The 25,024-nt window shown below is 43.4% G+C and overlaps 1 protein-coding gene across 6 annotated transcripts in view; it reads right to left on the bottom strand.

Moving 5' to 3' along the window:
- Positions 1-6,993: 6,993 nt before the first annotated feature.
- Positions 6,994-25,024, bottom strand: part of GCNT1 (glucosaminyl (N-acetyl) transferase 1) — a 37,414-nt gene continuing 19,383 nt past the window's right edge. For 5 of the 6 annotated variants that reach the window (XM_084773042.1, XM_084773043.1, XM_084773047.1 and 2 more), the window contains exons 2-3: positions 14,814-14,964; positions 6,994-11,373 (exon numbers count right to left, since the gene is read on the bottom strand). In XM_084773042.1, the coding sequence (XP_084629168.1) occupies positions 9,940-11,226 (1,287 nt within the window). In that variant the 5' untranslated portion in view covers positions 11,227-11,373; positions 14,814-14,964 and the 3' untranslated portion in view covers positions 6,994-9,939. Of the gene's footprint in view, positions 11,374-12,458; positions 12,565-14,813; positions 14,965-25,024 lie in introns of all 6 variants that reach the window. The other variant, XM_084773045.1, reaches the window with a different exon arrangement.

Below are 25,024 nucleotides of genomic sequence, written 5' to 3'. Positions count from 1 at the left end.
CTATCTGCTGCAGAACATGGCTGGCATACCTTGTCCCCTTGTCCCCTATTTTGAACTTTCCAGGGCAGGGGCTCTTCTTTCCCCTTCACTATATAATCTGAACATTTTGTTGCTCTTGTTCTCTCTCTCTCTCTCTCTCTCTCTCTCTCTCTCTCTCTCTCTCTCTCTCTTGGTCTCCTTTTAAATGGTAGCCAATTTAAATGGTAGTCCAATGAACCTACATTTATATACTTTAACTAACCTTACATGAAATGCAATCCAACGTCCTGAATTTTTTAATTATAGGAAAAGGGAGGAAGGTTGGCATATAAGCAACCTGCCTCCAGGTTACTTAGCAACCTCTGACATCATCACCTGCCCACCACCAGGTGTGGGCCCAGGAAATAAAAGGACAAACCCCCCACACTTCACTTTTTCACTTTGTCTTTCTTACTCTTAATCTCTCCAACCCCCACCCCGCCGTGTGTGTGTGTGTGTGTGTGTGTGTGTGTGTGTGTCCTGGAGTGTCCCTCCCTCTTCCTTCTTTCCCCATGTTTATATAATAAATCTCTCCATCTCAAATCTGTTATGTCTGTATTTATTATATACATTAACAGCCAGACAGGTGACCACACAAGCCTGTGACCTAGGAGACTTGACCCACAGAACAAGACAACACTCATCTCTTGCCCCTTTGTCTAGAAGGTCAAACCCTGAGCCCTTTGGTAATGTAGGTTCACAGTTCATTTATCTTGCCCCTCTGGGCTTTGTAGGCGTTTAGTGACGTTTGTATGCTCTTGGTGACCTGCCTGCCAGTTTATTCTATAGATTGAGATATTTAAATCTTCAGAGGAAAGACAATATTTTATTTGCTTATTTATTTTTAGTTTTCTGAGATAGGATCTTTGTAGCTCAGTCTGGCCTAACACTCACTCTAGGCTGGTCTTGTTCATATGGTTTTCCTGCCTTAGTGTCTTAAGCCCTTGCAACCCTGGCAAAGAGTATAGCTAAACCTTTCCTATTTGTTAATAGCACAGAAACTCAAAAACACATAGGAGACTAGCAGGATGAGCTACACATCAACAAACTGCATCATCTAGAAGAAATGAACAGTTTCTAAAAAAAATAACCCACAGCCTATTGAAAACTGTGTACTGAAGAAATTGAAAGTCTGAAGTCATTAATACAGTAAAAAGAATAGATCACTCCTCAAAAGTCTTGAGGCTTGGTGGACACTGGTGTACCTTTAATCCCAGCACTCAGGAAGTGGAAGCAGGGGAGGAACCTCTGAGTTTGAGGCTAGCCTAGTCTACAAAATGACTCCTTATGTCAAAAAACAACAAATAAGCATATACATGCAAACACATACATGCATCCTAGCAAAGAGCAACATAAGGCAAGGGGTATCTTATTTGGCTTATAGTTCTGTGTTCCAGGTCATTATCGCAAAGAAGTCAAACTAGGAACTCAAAGGATCATATCCACAGTCAAGAGCAGAGCACAGACAAGTGTGTGGTTCCTTATTTGCTAGCTTGCTTCTGCTAAGCTCCAATGTAGTAAGAAAAGAGAAGAAGAAGAAGAAGAAGAAGAAGAAGAAGAAGAAGAAGAAGAAGAAGAAGAAGAAGAAGAAGAAGAAGAAGAAGAAGAAATAATAATGGGCAGGACTTGAGTAGGCTACTAATAATCAACAGATATATGAAAAGGTGTTTGATTTCAGATTGTCAAGGAAGTACAAACCACACATGATTATCTCCCACCCTCTGGAAAATAGCAAACACCAGCCAAATGTTAAGTATTGGTAACATCATAGATCAAAGACAGCTCTTCTGTGTGTTTAGTGAGAGTGCAAGTTGACACCACGATTATATAGAGAGCAGCATTATAGGAACCCCAATAACTAAAAATCCCAACTGGTGGGTAGCCATCAAAGAGACTGAAATCTGTCTTGGTGAGATCCCTGAGTGCCAGCTATTGCACTCATAGTCACAACAGCTGAGAAAAACAAAACAAAACAAAAAATGGAGGGGATTTAGTTCCAAAGGTAAAACTTTTAATCCTAAGTACAGGGTAACTCTGGTTACTACTGTACTGTGTACATTAAATTTTTACTTAGAGTAGATTTCTCCCTCCCCACCCGCCTTCTCTTTGGTTTTTTTGGAGACAGGGATCTCTGTGTAGCCCTGGCTGTTCTCTATAGACCAGGCTGGCCTCGACTTACAGCTATCAGCTTGCCTCTGCCTCCTAAGTGCTAGGATTAAAAGTCATATGCCATCACTGCCCAACCTTTCTCTCTTTAAAAAAAAAAAAGTATTAGCTATTTGTGTGTGTGTGTCACTGTGGGTGTGTGGAGGTCAGAGGGACAACTTGGAAAAGTCAATTCTCTTCCACCACGTAGAGCCTGGCAATTGAACTCATGTCACTCATCTTGGTAGCCAACATCTTTATTGACCGTGCCATCTTGGTGACCCCGAAGAGTAGCTCTTGAGCATTCTTCCCACACATACAAGGCAACTGTGAGGTGTGAGGAACATACTCGTTAACTTGATTGTGCTAATCACTTAGCGGTGTGAGCATCTATTGAGACATTCTGCTACACACTTTAATCACATATAATTTTTACTTGTCAGTTATAGCTCAACAGTCTGCAGGCAAGGAGCAATGCTCTCCTTTTTCCTTCAAGTTTTCTCTAGGCCCACTCACCTCTTCTGGTCTCTTAACCCACACGCTGGTCTTTCCTGCAGGTTCCTCCGGCCCTCACATTCCTTGGCAAATCCTGGAATGTGCTAATTCACTTAGAAACACAAAACCCAGCCGGATAGGGCTCAGCCCCCCATTTCCCTCACAGTTCCCAGACATGCTGCTATTACTAGAGACTACAGATAAACACAGGCTGTCCAGGAACTGGGGGCTTGAAACTTTTCATGTATTTTCTGAGGTGGCACCTCCTTCTCAGTCTTCCTATGTTTTCCAAGTCTTTGAAGAGGACACATGAGAACTATTCTCTTGACAGCTTCTAAGCTCCCCTCTCGCTCCTGCTTTTAGGACTTCCTCCCAGGGCCAGGCACGTCTTGGCTAATGCTGATGCATACCGAGAACATGAGTTTGCATCCACACAAGAACCAGAAACCAGCCGGGCATCGTGGCACACGCCTTGAATCCCAGCACTAAGGAGGCAGAGGCAGATGAATTGCTGTTGAGTTTGAGGCCAGCTTGATCTACAAAGTGTGTCCAGGACAGCCAAGGCTACACAGAGAAATCCTGTCTCGAAAAACCAAAACCAAAACCAAACCAAAACAAAAAGAACCAGAAACCCCAGGGCTTGGGGGTGAAGGCAGACAGGTACTTGGGCCTAGCTGGCCAGTCTAATGAAAAGAGCTGCTTCTGGTTCAGCAAGAGATCTTATTTCAAAAAACAAGGTACAGACAGCGTAATAGGGGAGGGAGGACACCTGACCTCTGGCCTCCACTTGCATACACACACACACACACACACACACACACACACACACACACACACACACACGGGCGCGGGCATGGCAGGGGAAGGGAAAGAGACAGGTGAGGGGGATCACTTCAAGAACTCCAAAATGAGTGAATTTGCTTCTACCCTTGTAACTTCCAATGCTTTTGAGAGGGGGGGGGAGGGAGAGAGGGAGGGAGGGAGAGAGGTGTTACATTCAAAGCACAGCTTTGGAAGGAGATGGATAGCTGAAACTAGAGGAGACATTTTTGTTTGAAAACAAGGAATGCCCTTTGAGCTATGTCTGTCTAACCCTTTGTAAGCTGTCCCCAGAATAGCACAGGCGCTTATGCCAGGAGAGGGAGGTAACATTACCTGCAAGGTGTGTAGAGCATGCAGTACGCTAATGCCCAATAACCGTCAAGTTGTCTTTCATTCAATGGGGTTCCAGGAAAATATTTAAACGGGTATTCTTTGAGTGAAGGGGTAGGAAAAAAAAATTCCCTAATGAAAACACATTTCTTTCCAGTCAAGTCAAATGAGGGACTTCTAACTGGGCCAGGAAGTTTTCTTGATGTGTCTAAAGACAACGAAAGCAAATTGTAAATACCTAGCAATATTTAAGGCAGTGGTGTTCATGTTTTGTTTCCCCAGTGGTTTCTTGAAACCACATTGGTTTCTATTCTTAGCTAGCCTTAAAGGTAGGAAATCCTTCACACAAGACTGTACAGCATTCTCTAGTTAGATATGATCTTCTGCACACTGCTCCTTAAAGTTACCCCACAGCAGGACAGTCACAAGGACTCTTCGGGAGACGATTAATGTTTTCTAGTGCTGCTGAAGGCAAACATCTGTTTCTCCCTCGTAAGAAGCACATCATCCAATACTTACCTGATAGAAAAAACAAATTTAGAAATCCATGTGGGGGTGTGTGTTAAAGATTTGTTTTTATTTTTATTTAATTTGTGTTTGTACGAGTGAATGCCATGCATGTGAGGTGTCCAAAGAAGCCAGGTGAGTGTCAGATGACCTGGGACAGGAGTTACATGCTGGGCTAGCACAAGATGGAATTACCTGAGCGCCCAAGACATGTGGGGACCACCCCCACCGGGCGTTTCTCATTTCTCAGATGTCTGCTGACCCCTTATCAGAACAGCTTGACCACAGCCTCCTGCTATCCTAATAGCCAAAGGCCCTCCTCAAAAAAATGTTGCTCACAGAAATCCTTTTCACCTGCTATGGTACTTTTCCCCTTAACATTCTTCTGCTCAACTAAAACTACCCTATAAAACTCCAATAAAAAACCTACAACAATTCCCTTTTGGCAAGGATGCTCTCCCTTCTCTTGCAAACAGCCTGGCCGTTCATTCCCCCTAAGCAAAGCGTTATCTTTCAGCCTTATCAGGGCTCTGGTGGTCTGGTTCTTTATGCCCCACAGCTGTGAGTCTTGGCTCTGGGAATCACTTGTGTCCTCTGAAGGGCAGTTAAGTGCTCTGGAGTCACTTCTCCAACTGCAAAATTTATCAACCTAAGCGCTCTGGGATCTTGCAGACAGATTGCCAATGGCTAGAGAAGGGAGACAGGCATGCACGGCTCTTCCATAAAGTAACACCGCCACCCAGGACTTTTCCCCTCTCCCCCATAGCAAACACACTGCTCTTCCCGCAATTGCTTCGCCTGACCTATATACAACTGAGTCATCCCATAGCTGCTCAGGTGTAAGGCCTTAACACACACTGCTAAGCCCCACAGCTTAAATCTAAAACGTTTCCTGGATAAGAGCAGCAAGAAGGTGGGGGCCCTTTCCACTTGAGTAAATATGCAAGGTAGGCAAATCATATGAGGAATAGGCTCCAAATTCAGATTTCACGGGCAGTTATGGAGCTGGAGGAGAGGACTCAAAAAGGTACAGCTTGGGGAAAACTCCAAGCACTTCTTACTGCTCAGTACTTTTTCCTTTCGAAGATCACATTATATGAGTTTTCCTCAAGATAGCCGTTTAGGTAATGAGAATGGATATTTTAAAAACACTCAGTATTTTCAAACTAAAACTGGCTGGCACTGAGGATTTAGTATAGTTGGTAAAGTACTTGTCCAGCAAGCATGTGGAACTGAATTTGAGCCCCATAAATTTTTTTTTTTTGGTAGTCTCAGCATTGGGGAGGGAGAGACAGGGTGTCTAGGACCTGCAGGCCATCTAGCCTAAGCTGCTTGATACATTCTAGGTTAGTGAGTCTCTTCTCAAAGGATGCTGGGTAACGTTCCTGAGAATGACACCTGAGGTTATCCTGTAATTTACACACACACACACACACACACACACACACACACACACACACGAGAGATGGCACTTGATTGTAAGCCCAGAACTGGGGCATTGGAGCAGGAGGATTGGGAGCTTGAGGCCGGTTTGCCATATACTGGGAGACCATACCCAAGTCAACTAATCAATTAATTGATCCATCTAGAACTGGGGGAGTAGCTCTGTGATACCTTAGTCACCCTATCAGGCACGAGAGCCTTGATTTGATCCCCAGCAGAAAAACTCATAATAAAATCTCTTATAAACTTCTAATTATTCAGGTTTTGAAAAAGATCTGAAATCCATCCATTCCGTTACTTTCTAGAATCTATTTTATCGAAAAATATCTAGAATCTGTCAGCTGCTGAGCCCTGAATGTAGGGGGCACAGCTGAGAGAACAAGGGCCCCTCCCCCCCCCCCCCCCCCAGATACTGAGAGCTTAGTCCAGATGCCAAAGGTTCTGATCTGTTAACACACCTCCAGGTGTTTGCAGCCGCATTTTAAACGAAACTGATTCTAGCAGGCTACCAAGATGAGACTCGATAGCCTATGACCATACAGTGGGGGGAGTGGGTCCCCTTCAGTCATAGACCTAGGGGAGGGGAATAGGGTGAAAGCGGGAGAGAGGGAGGAACGGGAGGATACAAGTGATTGGATAACAATGGAGATGTAATCTGAATAAATTAATTGAATTGAAATAGGTAGATTCTAAAAAATAGCAAAATGGATGGATTTCAGATCTTTCTGAAAACCTAAGTATTTTGTGAATGTGTAAAATATTTTATCATCATCTTTTTTTTTTTTGGCTTGTTTGTGCTGGGAATTAAATCAAGACTCTCATACATGCCAGGAAAATGGTTCTCTCCATCAGTGGACAGAAGCTGAAGTGTGTCCAACATGGGAGAATGCAGCTGATGGCATGCTTCGAAACTCCCGGTCTTCTCTCTTGATTTCTTTTTTGACAGGGTTTCATTGCATGGCCCTGGCTGGCCTAAAGCTACCTATCGACACTGGTCATGAATTTCCTGAGCTCCTCCTGCTTCTGGAGTTCATCATCACATCTAGTCTTTCGTCTTACTCTGTAATGTCATTTTTTCTGCCATGTCTTCCTTTCAGATATTTTACCTTGAGAATTTCAGATGTCTCTGTCTTGTTTTTTTTTTTTTCCAACTACTATTCACAAATATAAAAACTTGCTTTGCAGTGATTGGTGGAACTAAGAAGAAAGTAATAATGCGTGCAGACACAGCACTGGTTTCTGAGTGACAGACTTTAATGGTGATATGACTGATTCATTCACAAGAGTAAAACCACCAATAGTTTTCTGCATTTTACACTCCATAATGACAATGATTATTTAAGCAACTAAAAATACCTACTTCCATCCATCCTACACACAGATGACTAAAACAGCTTCTTCGAAAACAAAACCACGGGAAGAGGAAATAGATTCACTTAAATGAACTCTACTAGGTGTGTGACACAAACACGTATGTATGGGAACAATCAGGTACCCCGCTTTCAAGGTGAAACGACTCTTTTTCACTTTGGCCTTGGAAGAACCTGGGCAATTACCTACACAATGAAGAATCTTTTTAAATTACCTTTTAAAACAAGTAATACATAAAATCTTGATTGACTTGATAACTAGAACCCTATTTTATTTGTGAATGTGATTGCTAAAAGTTTTCTGTAAAAGACCTTAATGATAGCATTAAAATTAGTGTTTACTAACAAATACAAGTTTATCTTAAATAAAGCCTGTATCTCTCCCAATGACCTGGAGTTGTACTCTTCCGGGATGTCTTAAAGCTTTATTTCCAAGTTCCCTTTTCAGTTCTTCGAATTATTATCCACTGGATGGATTTCTTTTGCTTTAAGTCATATGGAAACATTAAAAAGCAAAACACACTGAGTCCCAGTAAACAGACACTGCATGAGCCCTGAGTCCGGCCCTGGGACAATACAGCATCAGACACAGTTCAACAAGTACAATGTTGGGAAGGTGAGGTATCACAGAGTGCAGAGGCTTCACAGCGTTAATGTAGGGTTCTGGAACTCCAGAATCCCAGTTTCACTCCTGTAGTGGGGGGGAAAAACCCTTAAATATTCCATTTAACCTTAAAGCAAATGCAGTTCCACTACAATAGTAAGAGTGGTTAAGATGAATAACACCAAATAGTTGATTTTTTTTTTTTAAAATGCTTGTAATTTAAAATTTTCTAATTTCCAGTTTTGCAAGGTTTAAGAGTTTATCCAGTATAAAACAAATGGGGCTGGATGGGTTAACCACTGGTGACTCCAGGCCAGGGTCACTTGCTGGGTCATTGGACTATTGCTTTAACCCGTTTTCAAAATGGAAAAAGAAAAACTGCATAAGTCACAGCTGTTTGCACAAATGATATGTCATCAGGAATCATTGGCTTTAGATTTAAAAGATGCCCTGTCTCACAAGTAAAAGCCTTTCTACTGAAAAAAGCATTTGGCAAATCCCGGGTACATACTAAAGAAAGAAACCAGCAGCCGCCGCCGCCGCCGCCGCCACCATCACCATCATCACTGGTTTGTTTGCCACAGCAAGCACGTTTCTATTGGCCGAACACAAAACTAGCTTATCTACTGATCCCCGGCTTTTCTAATGGTAAGAGTTGTCATTAAAAGAAAAATATTTTCTAGCTTTGAGGCAGAAAACATACTTTCTCAGTTGAATGCCTTAAAATTGCCTGATGAAGCTTCATGTTCATTAGAATTCTGGAAGAACAGTTCAGATTTACCTAAATAATATTAAAACAAAACAAAACAAAACAAAAAACCCTTCATTTGAAATGAGAGACAGAACTACAGAAACCTGCTATTTGTCTTTTGGTGAAGGCATGCTGCAACACCACAGTGCTCTTCCCAGGCTTTCAAACTCCTGTGGACACAAGCTTACTTCTTTTTTCCCCCTTATCAAGGGCCACAGAGAGGAAGAAACTAGCAACTAGCAGGCTAAGGAAGCCAGTGGGCAGGTAACAGGAATACTCAAGGCCAGGATGCTGTCACCTGGGACACGAACGGATCCAGTAGGCAGAAGCCTTAATTTCTTGGGTCAGAGCCAATTGCTGGCTTTAGATGTGTACCAGGGACTAGCAACAGCCTTCATAGATCCCTTCTTCCCTTGGACACCTACTTTACCCTCGTTTTCTGCACTAGTTACTGGTGACTGGGTCACATCAAAGACTCAAAACACAGATACAGGTCCAAAAACATCATGTGTGTGCAGCTTGACAGTGTTCACAGTCTAGAAAGACAAGATGAATTTGGGTTGATTTCTTCTCTCTTTTTGTTTGTTTTTTTGAGATAGTTTCTTTTTATAGCCTTGGGTGTCCTGGAAGTCACTCTGTAGACCAGGCTGGCCTCAAACTCAGAGATCCCCCCTGCCTCTGCCTCCTGAGTACTTGGATGAAAGGCGTGCACCACCCGGCTGATTTCTTCTCCTTTTTAAAGAAACAAATTTTTGTTATTTTGCCTGGCCTGGCTGCTATCACCTAAGCATCAACAACCTAGAATTTTCTAATAACTTAAGAGGATTCATAGAAATTGGTGAACTAGAAACTGTGCCCAACAACACCCCCTGCTTTTGGAAACATGTATGCATAGTTAAGGAAACATTAAGACAGAGATATTTATGCTGAACATATTTTAAGCTCCCTGAGATGACACACAGAGACACATCACCCCCACAAAGTCACAGCAGGAATTAAATTATTTACAAGCATAACAGTCAAACCAAATACCTATTCCAAAAAATATGCAAGATAAATCATATCTTTGTGATTGGTCATTGCTACAAATTTATTCATGTCAAGAAAATTATCGTTTTATAAATTCTCAAGAGAATTTTGGCACAAATCAAATTTCATTTAGATTAAGTACCTGGCTTCTTTGATTAGTCTGGGAGGCTGATTTTTTTTCACTGTCCTCTTCTACAATCTCCTAGGTCCCCTCTGTCCATAAAAATCTTCCCCAGCCTCCGGCCATCTGAACTCTGCCCTCACATTTACTCTAGCACCTAGTGTATCAACCCCTCTTGTAACTGTATTCTGCAGAATTTGTGTAGCCTAAAAAATCACCACCCCAGAGAGGACCCCTACAGGACAAGGGAAGCAGATGAGGGTGGTTTGTGCATCCTTATCTTCCCCAGGATCGCCAACAGTGGCTAGTGTTCTAAGGCCTCCAGGGCTTTATGCCTCAGATGCTCATCCAAACACTGGATGGCAAAGGGGTCGACATCTATGTCAAACTTATTGGCAAAAAAGTGGTGCTTGTGCAGCATCCAGCTCAAGTCACCAGCCCCGAAAACGCACACGGAGCGCACGTGGACCCCGCTGCATGGGGGGTAAGGCGCGCCCTTGGAAACTTCGCCTTCAAAGTACTGCCACTTGACAAACCTAGCGACGGCATTCATGTCAGACAAGTCATACTTATGGCTGGAGGGGAGGGAACCGGGGACCTCAGGGATCCTCTGGATAGTGGCCCAGAGGAACTCATCTGGGCTGTACGTGTCCTGTGCCCATTCCATGAACTTCTGGATGTTTTCATTTTCTAGCACATAGCCTACATATTCCCTGCTGACTGCGAAGTAGGCGCTGCCTGAAAATAGAGGCGTTTTGAGTGGCGGCTGCGATTTGACAACCCCAGTGTTTGTCAGCTTCCCATCAACGATAGTGTGCCGTTTTCTCCACCTTTCTTCCTTGTTGGGGGGCATCTTCTCAGTTTCCAGGTTGTTTTCCCCTGTGAATGTCTTGAGCTTCCTGACGATTTCCAGGTTGGTTTTAATGGGGAAGTCCATACCACAAAGATTGATCAAGTACTTCCAATTGGCATTCATTCTGTACAGCTCTTCCATGCAGTTGAGGTCAGCCTGCACCCGACTCCAGGATGCGTAAACAACGTTCTCCAACTTGCTGGCCACAAAGACATTCCCGAAGCAGGATGCGATGCCCGTCACCGCAGCCAGAAAGGACTCCTCTGCTTTTTTGTCCACGTGAATGCAGTAGAAATTCTGAGGCATGTAGATGGCCCTCAGGAGCCTGTCAAGCATTTCGATCTTGTGATGGACCACTATGGAATATGCAATAGGAAAGCCTACCTCTTCTTTACTAAGGGGCTCCATGATATATTTGCGTGTCCTGATGAAAGCGACACAGTCACGGGTCATGTTTATATAGTCATGCGGTGTCCACCTCGGGCGCTTCCTGAACTGCACTGTGAGTAACTGTAGCTTCGCCTTCTGGATTTCCTCTGTGTCACCCTCTAAAACTTTGGTGCAATTGACACTGCTGTGAGGATCATCTCCAGTAAGCTCCAAGTGTCTGACACTAACAAATTGAGGCTTCTGATGAATTCTTAAAACAGAGAAGGTAATCAGAGAGAGAACAAGACCCATGAAGTAGTATTTTGTGGGATAAGAAAAAAGTCTCCTCCGAAACAAGTTTCTCAGCATTTCAAATAATAGTCACAGGCTTCCCTTTGTGATGGGACAATCTTCTAAGCCTTGGGTGCCAATGGTGCTTCCTCCACTTTCCCTCTATTGTGGCCAGAGGAGTTGTCAGCTTATCAGAAGGACAAGATGTCACTGGACAGGATAGAGCTAAAAAATATAATAATAATAATGAAGGACATATGTAAATGCAATAGTTTACAGTATCTTCTCAGGCTCAAAATCCTTTGGTATGAGGCCAGATTAAAAAAAAAAAATACAAGGTTGACTTAATTAGAGACTAGAGATCATTTCATAGAAGACCCACTGTTCTCATAGAAAAGCTGGAAACTGAGTATAAAAATAAGCAGCAAATCTAATGCAAGGATGTCTTAAAATATCCTACAATAAAAATCTGAGGTTTGGTGGGGGTGCACAAACCTTTAATGCCAGCACTCAGGAGGCAGAGTCAAGCTGAGTCTATGTGGTAAGTTACAGGAGAGCCTGGTTTTTAAAAGAAGGAATGTCTAAAAAGCGGAAAATCTGAGCTGCAGGGATGTAGGCGCATAAGAACACAGATGAAGATCATGGCAGTAATTACTCAGCTGTCCACATGCCATGAGCTCCAGTGCTCTGCCAGTTCTAAGAATCAGCACTTCTATCTTAATATTATCACTAAGTTCTAACTGACACAAGCAGCTGCCAGGAGCTGAAAAGGTCAGATCAATCCTGCTTTTTGCTGTTTAGGGCTCTGCCTCACATAGAGATAAGTTTAAATACCGAAGACCCTGGTGTCCGGAGCCAACCCAGGGTCATTCAAGGCTAAAAGAGTCTAATGGCAAAATACTGATGCCCCGTTCCAAAGCTAACTTCTTCCTTTCAGCCTCTGCATAACTTCCTCCTTTCAACCTCTGCAGGTTAGCTCTGTTTTTTTGTTTTGTTTTGTTTTTTTCTTTTTTGTTTTTTTTTTTTTTTTTTGGTTTTTCGAGACAGGGTTTCTCTGTGTAGCCTTGGCTGTCCTGGACTCACTTTGTAGACCAGGCTGGCCTTGAACTCACAGCGATTCACCTGCCTCTGCCTCCCGAGTGCTCTGGACGAGAGATAGTTAGCTAAGATAAGATAGGAATTGTTCTGAGATGAACCACAGGATGTTCCCCTGCTGGGATCTTCTGGAGGCATTCTCGGGCCCCCACCCCTGCTGCTTAGCCCCTGCCTTCACCCCATATAAGCTTTTGCTTTTGATTCAATAAACAGACCTTGATAGGAACGCTACCTGGTCTCGCCTCTCTCTTTCTCGTCCCATCCCTCAGGTATGGCTCCCCTCGAGACCCCGTAATTACTGGTCCTGCTGGACGGGACACCCTGGAAGCAAGACAATTCTATTGAGTATTCAAAGTGGGCTGAAAAGACTTAGCTGAACCAAAGCCAGATTGGTGACTGTGTAGGGTTGACCCCTAAGGGTTCAACAGACAATAAAGCTTTCGCAACCCCTTCATTGGCTGAGGCAGATTATAAGTCTTTACAAAAGCAATACCTGGGCTGGGGTTGTAGCTCAGCTGGAAATTGGGAGAATGCTTGCTTGGCATGCATGAAACCTTGGATTCAATGCCCAGTACTACAGGAAATCAGGTACAGGGCACATCCAGAACCTTAGCATTCAGGAGGTAAAGGCTGAAGGATCATAAATGCAAGGTCATACCTGGACACATAATAAGTTTGAGGCTCCCTGAGACAAAAACAGGAAACAAACAAAGAACACTTCCATAAATTATAACTTTTACATTCAAACGCCAAGAGCTCAACTTTCAGTACATAAAATGTTTATAAACAAGTATTATCTGTGTGGGGGCCTGTGCACCCGTACAGGCACACATGTTGGGGTGAGTATGCACATGCTTGTAAACAGTGTTTTAAGTATTGTTTCTCAGTTGCTCTTTGACAGGTCTTTTTGCAGCAGAGTCTCTCACTGTCCAACAGATCACCAAGTGTGGTAGGCTGGCTGGCTGGCCAGCGAGCCGCCGGAGCTGGATTTATCTGCCTCTTCAGCAATGAGAGTGTGTGGTGGGAGGGGTGCCATATACTCTGGGGATTGAACTAGGGTTCTTAGATTTGCAAAGCAAAGACCTCACTTATGGAGCTAAGTCCCTGACACATCTTTTAAAATGATTTATTTGATTTTTAATTATGGCAGGGGGCGGGGGCGTGTCCACATCAATACAGAGGCATCAGATTCCTTGAGCTAGAGTCACACATGCGGTTATGAGGCGTCCAATGCAGGTGCTGGTAAACAAACAGGATTCCTCACAAAGGCAGCCAGTGCTCTTAAGCACCGAGCCATGTCTCCATCCTCCCCGCCAGCCCCCTCACTATGGGTTTTTTGTTTGTTTTAAGAACAGTTCTGTAAACTCAATACGTGAAAGCCTTCAATCCCAGCCCTCAGGAGTCAGAGGCAGATGGTGAATGTTTGTGAGCTCCAGACCAGCCAAGGAAACATAGTGAGTCCCTGCTTCAAAAACAAGACAAGCACCGGGCAGTGGTGGCGCACGCCTTTAATCCCAGTACTTGGCAGGCAGAGGCAGGATGATCTCTATGAGTTCAAGGCCAGCCTAGTCTACAGAGAGAGTTCCAGGACAGCAAGAGCTGTTACACAGAGAAACCCTATCTCAAAAAACCAACCAACCAACCAAACAAACAAACAAAACCAAAAAAAAAACCAGACAAGCAAAAAAAACAAAACTAAACTAAACAAAAACACAAATAAAAAGAACAGTTTTGTGGTATGGCAATTGGTTCTGTAACTAATAGTCCTAGCAAAATGGTCCAAGGCCAATTCAGTCTATCCATACAGTTTGGGGAAGGTGAGGTTAGAGGGGAGAGTGTTTTTGTCATTGCTTGGAGGCCAGGTTGACATTGAACTACTGGTTTTACTCCTGCTACAGCTTTCCAAGTACTGACTGGGATTACAAATTTACTTCATTAGGAAGTAATCTGTTACAGTTGATAAGACAAAGTGAAAAGGAAATAACTGACCATTGCAAATACAGGATAACTGTTGGAGAATTGGTGTGATGTATTCTGATGCTAATTGCTGGCTCAAAAGATCTCGGTACCTGAACCTTGCCTCCCTGATTGGCTGAATAAATATACCTGGGCAAGGCAGAAGAAGGTGGAGGTGGGGTGAAAGTTCCAAGGGCTTTGGGAGAAAGAAGAAAAAGGATGGGGGAAGGAGGAGGAGAATCACCACAGGATAGGAATAGAGTGAGGTTCCTCATGCAAAGATACAGGATTTTGGGGATTAGGGATGGAAGGTAGACCGAACAGAAATTATTAGAAGCAGATGGGATGGGCTGGAGACTGGGAGTTATTGAAGGTTAGCTTAGGAGGTAACATCTGCCTTGCCCCAGGTAAAGGCTTGTTCTAAAATACATCAGGTTTTCACTAATTGCTAGCAGGTTCGAAAATACTGCTGTAAAAATAAGTAGCCCAAAACCCTGTCTCGAAAAACCAAAAAAAAAAAAAAAAAAGTAGCCCAATAATAAAGCATTTATTAGGCCATACTTCTACATTAACCACAACAGATAAGACTAAGAAAAAAAAAACAGACATTTTACCATTTAGAATCACAAGAACTCTAGATTTGTCACAGCGTTGATTCCAGGTGACATCCTGCACTTGATCGGAGCTATCTTGCTGCTGCCAAGTTTCTATCATGCCCCAGGCATCCAGCGATGATGACATGTCCCAGCAGGCTTTTCAAGCAGTCTGTAAAATAAAAAGGGAAAGCGAGTGATGGTGCTGATGGTGTGTGTTTGTAGTGCCCACCCTCTCTGGAAAGTCACTATTCTGGTAAATTTACTCTCAGCTCCTCTCCCTCAAGTCCCTGCCTCACTGAGGTCTCTACAATCTTATTTATTTTTCTAATACTATGTGCGATTTAGGTTAAACTTTTTTTCCCCTCTCCTTCCCCTCCTCCTTTGAAAATCAAACCAAGGGCCTAATGCATCTTAAGTAAGCTGTACAGGTTGAGCTTTCTAAAAGAAACACCAATAGTACTCCAAAAAATGGGTGCTAGGGAAGAGTTTAACAGTCTAACTGGAGGACACCCCCCATTTTGTCCTCACTCTCGAGGCTCCCCATGCTCAGTGACATATTAACAACAACCTCACAGTAAAGTAAGCAGCTCACATCATTTTCTTCCCATTATCGTTACCAATGCTTAAAGTTTCTATCACTAACGTCAACAATGGGGCGTGAGAGATGGCTCAGTGGTGAAGAATGCTTGCTGCTGCTCTTCCAGAGGACTTGAGTTCGGGTCTCAGCACCCATGTCAAGGGGCTCAAAACCAGGCTCCACACTTACATACAATTACACATAATATACATAATTAAAAATAAAATAAGTATCAAGAGATAGCCAAAATACTAAGAATATAACATTTAGATAATTCCTGATTGTTCTTCTTGCTATAGGTAGTTTATTGTTTATATGTGTAATAATATGAATGTATATGTAAAAACCAAAAAATGTTAACAAAATAAAATAAAATAAGCAATAATATTTAAATAAACAGTAAGTACTCCTTGTCCCCTTTTAGTTCAGGGAATTAGAAAGAATGCTTCTGTCCAGTCACTTGGAGACCAAGAAGCTAACTAAACAGAGACTTCCCTTTTTTCTTTCTTTTCCTCTCTGAGGCAAAGTCCCACTGTGCAGCCCAAAGCCTTCTGTGAATTTGTAACCCTCCAGCCTCCATTTCCAGGATGCTGGGAATAACAGGGCTGATTAGAGACTTGAGTGGCTTCCCACAACAATACAGCCTCTTAAAAAAAAAAAAAAGACACTGAACAAATAAAGGTAACAAGAAGCCTCAGCAGGACAGGGCTGAAGGTCTGACTGTCCAGAGTCAACACTGTGTCACAAGATGTAAACCTACAAAAACAAAGGTTTACAAGGCATGCACAGAAACACAAAGCTGCCCCATACATAGGGGGAAGTAGTGCGTTTTATCTCTAAAGAACTCCAGGCACTGGCCCAACAGACCAAATAACTACCGTATGTCCATTCAAACAACTTAAGAATGAAACAAAAAGATGAGATAGCTAACCAAATTGAGAAATTGAGGATGGCAGTAAAAAATAATTTAGTTTTAGCAGGGTGTGGTGGAGCACACCTTTAATCCCAGCACTAAAGGGAGGCAGAGGCAGGAGGATTTCTGTGAGTTCGAAGCCAGCATGGTCTACAGAGTGAGTTCCAGGACAGTGAAGGCTACACAGAGAAACCCTGTCTTGAAAAAATAGCAAAAAACAAACAAACAAACAAACAAACACTAGTTTTTAAAGAAGGAGCAACAGAATTCTGGTAAGGATATGTTACAATCACCAAATGGAACTGATACATTATAATGCCTGAACATACTAAGAGTCCAAAAGCAGGATTGAACTGACGTAGGAAAGAATTGGGGGCTGGAGAGATGGCTCAGGGGATGAGCATAGTGGCTGTTCTTCCAAAGGACTGGAGTTCAATTCCTAGCACTCATATGGCATCTCTTGGCTGCCTGTAACTCCAGTTCTAGGGGATCCAACACCTTCCCACAGGCATACATGCAGGCAAAACAGCAATGCCCAAAAAATAAAATAAATGAAGAAGAAGAAGAAGGAGCAGGAGGAGGAGGAGGAGGAAGAGAAAGGAGAAAGGAAAGAAAGAAAAGAAAAGAAAAAAAATGAATCTGAGGAGCAGAAAGAAAACAATTATGGAACACTGACATTGTCTCTGAGACCCAAGAGACAACACAAAAAGCAAGTGTCTGGGCAGATGGGCAAGGGGAATCCCAGAAGAAGTGGACAAAGAAAGAGGGCACAGAAGAATTGTTGAATAGTGGCTGTAAAGCTTTCCAACTTAGCTTTCTACAAATTCATCTATATATTCTAAAACTCAGGTCCACAAATACAAAACAGTGTGGTCATGTTTCTTCCGTGACTTAAAGCAGAGTAATAATCCAATCCAACCGTCACATTCCTGGGATTTACACAGGGAGTTGCACAACCTTATAAATGAATGTTTACAGCAACTTCATTCAAAATTGACAAAATTTGGACATCCTCATGATGTCTTTCTATAGCTAAATAAACAAACATGCTGAGGTATAGCTGTAACTGACAGCAATGAGTTCACATCTCAGTGACCGCAGAGCTGAAATACCCACAGCTAAGAGCTAAAGCACTGGACATGTGGTTCCTGCAACAGGCAAGCTGAGCACCGGAGTCGTTTCATTTCCAAAGTGTGGGGATTTTATGTGGCGAGCCTATAAAATACATAGTTTATATCTGGGTTGGATCATTCTAAATAGGCTCCGTTTGAGGTCACGGAGATTACAGTGACGGGCAGGAGCACGTCTGCACACGCTTAGCTTGTACCATAAAGGGTTGGATGGGAACAAAGGAAAAGATGCCTCGAAAGTGCACTAAAATAGGAGTCCCCTCCTGAAAGAGTCAGCCTTGCTTAGTTGGCAAACATATCCATAAAACAAAACATTACTGAGTGGTGAAAAGAAATAAGCTATCGTATCACAACAGAAAGAAGCCAGTTTGAAAAGACTGTCGTTCCAAGAACTTGGTGTTTTATAAAAGATAAGCCTAGAGAGAGAGTAATAAGATCAGTATTTGTCAGAGATGAGGAAGAAGGGAGGGAGGGTTAGTAGGTAGGCCTTATTAGAAGACCAGAGAAATTACTCCATGTGCTTGCGGCTAACGGACGTTACATGCCCCCTGAGAATAATCAGTAATTCATTTCTAAGCACCCAGGTGCAGCTCAACAGTAGAAAACACCTGGTACACACATAAGGTGCTGGGTTTAATCCTCAGTGCTGAGGAAGGGCTGGTGGGGGAGGGGACAGGAAGGTCAGAGCAAACACACCATCCATGTCAGGCAACTACAACCACCTGGAACTCCAATTAAAAAGGATATCGCACCTTTTTCTGGCTTCCATGGGGATACACACACACACACACACACACACACACACACACACACACGCAAGTACGCACACAGCGCATACACTTAAAAAATATTAATGCAGCTGGGCAGTGGTGGTGCACTCTTTTAATCCCAGCACTCGGGAGGCAGAGGCAAGTAGATCTCTGTGAGTTCGAGGCCAGCCTGGTCTACAAAGTGAGTCCAGGACAGCCAAGGCTACACAGAGACACCCTGTCTCAAAAACAAAACAAAACAAAACAATATATTAATGCAAGATGTTCATAATTAGAGAAATAGTGCACACTACGGAAACTACTTTTCTGTGCAATTTTTCTGTAAACCTTAAACTGTTCCATAGAAATTTATTAAAGTGAATTGTACACCCTGGATCACTGAGCTCCAGTGAATATAAACTTGAAAATTGACAGGTATGGTGGTCATTGCTTTTAATATCAGTCCTCTAGGGACAGAGGCGAAGGTCTGGACTACATAGTAAGACTGGGCCTCAAAAAAACAAGTAAAAAAAACTCAAGTGGTTGTCATTAAAATGACAGTAAAAACATTGAAAAATTAGGACAGTCCCAGAAAAATTCAGTTTATGCAAATGGAACTGCTCTACAAGAAATAATGGAGGCATTTGGCTGAAATAAAAGGATGTTAGACAGTAAATCAAACTCACATAAGTCAACACAACACAGCAGTGGTGGTATACACACGGATAAGCACACAGACTGAATACATGCTCTCTGTGATACTCTGCCGTCTGACTTGGAAGGACAATTGAGCAAAGTAATAATGTCTTTAATTTTGTACATTTATCATCATGGTAAATGGAGCCAGCAGTTCACTAAGAATGTCACTACTCATCCCAACTTCAAGTAGTAGAGCATTCTCTTAAAGTGAGGGGACAGGAAAAGACGACATCACGGAGGGATTTCCATGAAGAACAGAAGTTTGAGAGAAACACGTATGAATGCTACTCTAACAACTTCCTAAAGATTCTTAACTTATGTACAAAATAGAACCTAGAAGAATTGGAACAAAACAATTCCCTAGTGAGAAAAAAGAAGACCTGAAAAGAGAGGTTATGAACAGGTGACTAAAACAAACAGAACATAAGTACACCCCTGGGTCAAGGCGAGAGGCAACTTGGAATTGAATGGATTGGTAAGGAAGACAGATGGCCTTGGATGAAGAAAGAGGAGTCAGAAAAAAAAACAAAAAACAAACAAACAAAAACAACAACAACAACAACAACAACAACAAAACACCAAAAAACAGAACTGGAAGAACAGAGAGACAAATAACCCATGGCTCCCAGCTCCCAGCAGACAGAACGAATGAGCTCTATTTACACTTTGGATCTTCAAAGGGTTCAGGGATTAGTGAGATGCTGCACCTGTCAAGAGAGGTTTGAAGGCTGTTAACTAAATAGTTGGGTCCCAACCTCAAACCTGGCCAAGACCCAAGGCTTTCTCTCTGCAGAAATGCCCCAGGAAAGGCGAGTAGAATCCTCAGCAGAAAACAGAAACTCAAACATGTAGAATAGATCTCACTCTGGCTCACTTGTTTTTCCTATCAGTTCCTGGAATTTTGGTTATCAATGCAAAACAGTTTCCTTACTAAGGAATCTAGAATAAGAGAAAATGAGACTTAAGTATCTTTAACAGTGAGTAACTTCAAAGGAAACACAGTTTAGGAAGAAGAAAAACTACTATTAAGATTCTCAGAGAGAGGGCTGGAGAGATGGCTCAGAGGTTAGGAGCACTGGCTGTTCTTCCAAAGGTGCTGAGTTCAATTCTCAGGAACCACATGGTGGCTCATAACCATCTATAATGAGATCTGGTGCTCTCTTCTGGTTGGCAGGCACACATGCAGGCCAAATACTGTATAAATAGCACATTAAAAAAAACTTTAAAAAATAAAAGAAAAAATTCTCACAGACATTGTGTTCTTCAAAGATAAATATATGATGGGGCCAGTGAGGTGGCACAGCAGGTAAAGACATGAGTTGCCAAGCTTGACCATCGCTGGCACCTTCATGGTGGAAGGAGAAAACTGACCTCTGCTAGCTGTCCTCTGACCTCCACACACTCATGCAGCTACATGCACATGTGTGAACAAACTTAAAAAATAAATAAATAAAATAAAAACTGAGGTAGGTTACACTGCATTATCAGAAGGCTGCTAAAACAGTACAGTCATTATGGAATGACCATTCTTCCAAAAGGTGACTTGGCTAGGCCCCATTCAAGCAGTCAACCATACCAAGCATCCCCCACCGCTCTGACAGACACACATACTCAATTTGGACAGATGATAATTATGTTGACCAACAGAGTTTGGCAGGAATGATACCGAAACACGCAGCTTCCACCTTGCTGCCTTGGAAAATGCTATGAGAAGGCACAGGGGGAAACCAAACTGTCGGGACCCCAGCCACCAGCTCCAGTCATCACCACAGGCGCCATAAGCAAGCGGATAAATCATCAGGTGACCGTAGCAGACACCACAGTCCTTGAGCACGTAAGTGAAAAACGCAACGGTTGGGGCTGCAGTCAAGATGGTTTGCCTATAGGTTAGTAGAACAAACCGAAAACCACAGAACACCTCCCTAATAATAAAAACAGGTTTGAACATTACTGACATGATAGCAAAACCGAGAAAACTTGATAGAGAGGGTAGAAGGAGTTACACAGTCAAAACGACACACGGAACAGCAAGGGAAAATACAGGGCCATTAGACAGCAAGGCCAGGCTAGCCACCAGGTGAGGAAATGGAACCTGGAGTGGAAAGTGCATGTACAGAATGAAATCTCAGGAAGCTCCAACACCCAGCTGTAGAGGAATGGTAATTCAGAACATGGCTGCTCGGGCAAGAGGTCACATCCTTTTAGGTCTGTGTCATCCCAACAATGTGGAATACAAATACACCTTTAATCTAGGAAGACATAGGCAAGCAGATCCCTGAGTTCGAGGCCAGCCTGGTGTAGATCAAGTATCAGGTAAAGAAAAGCTTAGGTCCAGGCATGGTGGTGCAAGACTTTAATCCCAAGTGAAGGTAAAGTTAGTTTGTAGAAGGAAGAAGCATCCATGTTTGAAAGTGATGTCTAATTGAGTGGCAGAAAAGGTCAGAGGTGACTTGACAGAATAGGATACGCCCAACTCTCATTAGAAAATAGGAAAGGGAAGCTACTTAAGAGGCAGTTTTATAGAGAGAGGAGGCAGTGTTTTGGTTTTGGGGGTTTTTCTTTTCCTTTTTTTTTTTTTTTTTTTTTTAAAACCAGGACAGTAATAGAGAGATTGGGTTGCAGAGAGAGAACTCAGGTGAAGACAGAATGAGCCAGAGAATGAGAAGAAACCAGAAGATTAAAGCAGGCTGCTGAGTTAGTTTGAGGACAAGCAGAGCAATTCTGGGCTGAGAGAGAAGCCAGATTGAATAATTAAGCTGGGAAAGGCACTTGACCCAGAACAGCTGAGTTGAACCAGCCAGCCCAGAGCTTAGAAAGAACAAGTTAGGGTGAGCTTATTAAGCAGTAAGTCTCAGAGGCTGAAAACATTCTAGGCCTAGGTTACATTACATGGAGGCTAGAAGCTTCCAGGACTAGGACTAGGCCAGCAGAAGGAGGTGGTGAGTTTCTCAAAGAACAATTGAGGAAGAAGAATAAAAGTTCCTTTTACACCCAGTAGTAACAGAAAGTGAATCCAAGGGCTGTGACAAAGCAAATGGTAGGAAAGGCCTCCGAGTGACTTCTTCACAAAGGTTAAACAGACAGGAGTGAAAAACGCTACAAAAACACTTTAAACAACAGCAGGCTTTGGGCTGAATTGGGTAGCTATATTGAAAGCAAAGCAAAGGACGTGAAGTAAGAACATTATGGAGTTCGAAGAGGCCGGAGATGTGCTAAGGCAGTCACATACCTAGCTCCCAACGGTTTAGCTCTGAAAATCTTGGGTCTTAGCATGTAAATCTTATCAGTCAAAATGCAATAAAACTATGCTCTAGGCTTCTCGATCCATCCCCTGCACCAGAAAAGCTGGGAAGGGAAAGAAAAGGAGGCAGAGGAAAGGAGAAAGATGAAATTTAGTCAAGTGAGGTAAGGAACAGATGACTGTGGAAGGGACACATCACTCAGCAGCACCCATAACTGACCGGAGCACTGCGGGAGCACAGTTTACCTCGCTGTTGTAAAACTAAGGCCGCTTTCTGCTTCTATTCAACCAAGCAATGATCATTTCAGGCGAGGCCAAGGGTGCAAGCCAGGGCAGGGATATTTTTACAGGAGATGTAAGCAAGGCCCCCAAACCACTGATTGTCAGATCAGATGCATTTTGAAATATGCATGAAACACAAGAAGAAGACAGCCGATGCCAAAAATGAGGGCATTTCAAAATTGCAGTCTACTTGATATAACCAGGACACACTTCTGTTTGTTAAAATAGAAAGATTCTTCAATATCCCTTATATTCATCCTCAAACCACACACTTAAAGTATAAGTCAATTTACAGAAAAGACCATTGCAAAGAGGGGGACGGGAAGAGTATTTAAAGACACATGCTGTGTGTGGCTCAGGCTATACCTTCCTTATGACTATGTAAGGGAGCCCAGCAAAGAAACTGTCAACATTATCCACTCCATCAGGGGGAAGGTTGTTATTGTGAATAAGAGAGAAAATATCCAGAGGCATCTCAAGAGTCCAGAGCAGAGAGAAAAGCAGACTGGCCATGGCCAGGGCTAGAGAACTGGGGGAGAGTAGTGGAGACAGCAAGAGGTAGCGCACGGGGCCTGTGGGGCCTGTGGGTGACGGGGATAGAGATGGGGAACTGACAGAAGAGCGGGGTGGGGGGGTGGGGGTGGTGGTGGAGAAATCCTACGCACTATAAGGAGTAGCTGTGGGGAGGAACTCTTTGAGGGATGGAGAAGCCATTTTTATACGTTCCTAAGGAATGCTGTCTTTTATCTAACCACCAGAAATCCTTCTACAGTCCAGCTTGAGCTCATTTCTAGACATATGAAGGGCCTGAGACCTAACAATTACATTTCTGATCATTAAAAAAAGAACCAAGCACGGTGGCACACACCTTTAATCCCAGCACTCAGGAGGCAGACACTGGCAGGTTTCTGTGAGTTTGAGGCCAGCCTGGTCTACACAGTGAGTTCCAGGACAGCCAGAGCTACTTAGTGAGCCCGTCTCAAACAACAAGAGCCCGTCTCTGTTTTTACATGTGCATGCATACTCATGTGGCATGCACGTAACCACGTGCGACAGTACTCATGTGGAGGTCAAAGGGTGACTTATGCTTGTATTACGTTGATTCTCTCCTTCTGCCATGTAGGTCTCAAGGATCAAACTCAGGTCATCAGGCTTGTCAGCAAGCACTTTTACCCACTGAGCCGCCTCAGCAGCTCCAAAGCAAGAACTTGGAGAGATAACAAAAGTTTATCTTATTTCAAATGAACATATCAAAATTCTATCTACTATACATTTTCCCTTTCGGTTTTACAGTGCTCGCAATAGAAACCAGGGCCTCTAGCATGCAAGGCAAGCACGTCATCTGAGCCATACCACTGATGCTGTAATATGACTTTTAAAGCAATGGAGACTCCTTAAAAGCTGCACATGTGTCAGATAGTGGTGGTGCAGGCCTTTAATCCCAGCACTTGGGAGGCAGAGGCAGAAGCAGGTGGATCTTTTTGAGTTCGAGGCCAGCCTGGTCTACAGAGCAAGTTCAGCATAGCCAGGGGTTCACAAAGAAACCCTGTCTGGGAAAAAACCAGTAAATAGATAACTGCACACACACATGTACACAAAATATGTGCACATACCTACACAACCATATGGGCATGCGGAGCAGGGCCCATATCCCACTGTAACAGGAAGCCTGGTCTAAATCTGTTCAGTTAGTGCTTCATCCCAGGCAATACTCCTGTACTCAACTTCTCTCAGGGACTGCTGTGACAGGAACAAAATTCCAACTCCTGTGTCTAATACCAAGCCACACACGTGTCTCAGGATTGTGACTCTGGAAAGAAAGCCCCAAGTGCCATCAGGAACAGGCCAAGAGGTGTGCTAGAAACAGAGAGCAAAGCCTAGACACTTGGCTGAGGTTCCTCTTTCCTGCTATCTGTGCTTTCATCGCCTCTCTTCTTTGGGCATTCGCAGCCCCTGCCCTTCCTAGTCCTCTTAGAGGGTGGATTCTATTACCTCCCCACGTTGTCTGTCACTCAGTGGGAGGTTTGCTGAGATTCTGAGGTCTCCTCCCAGTGAAAGAGACTTCAACACAAGGAAAGCTCTTGTCATGTCTGCTCTCAGAATTCACCTGGAATTTTCTGAGTTTCCTGCCAAGAAAAGATTAAGCAACACCGACCTTTTATTTTTATTTTTTATTTTATTTTATTTTTTTTCGAGACAGCGTTTTTCTGTACAGCCATGGCTGTCCTAGAACTCACTCTGTAGACCAGACTGGCTTCAAACTCACAAAGATCTGCCTGCCTCTGCCTCCCGACTGCTAGGATTAAAGGCCTGCACCACGCCCCCGCCCCCACCCCTCCGCAACACCCCTTCAAACCCACCCCCAACCCCACCCCCCCAGCTAACACGGCCCTTTTATAAGTCGAACTGGGTTGCATTTCTGGTGGCCCTTTGGAAAGAGTAGCTTGAATACTGCAACCAAAGTTAGATTATGTGGTGAGGAAAGAAGAGAGTCAAAGCTACATCTTCAGACCCGGCAAGGCAGTGGCAGGCACAGCAGATGGTTCAGTATTTGCTGAGTGGGTACGAGCTCCGACACAGGCCATGTTCCCCTGCTAGGAGTGTTAACACCTATCTCCTTACCCTTTGGGCTGCTGGG

This window comes from Acomys minous, assembly GCF_964271855.1.
Source record: "Acomys minous genome assembly, chromosome: 2".
Lineage (NCBI taxonomy): Eukaryota > Metazoa > Chordata > Mammalia > Rodentia > Muridae > Acomys > Acomys minous.
The sequence above is the reverse complement of the archived record's forward strand: the minus strand, read 5'-3'. Positions and strand labels throughout refer to the sequence as shown.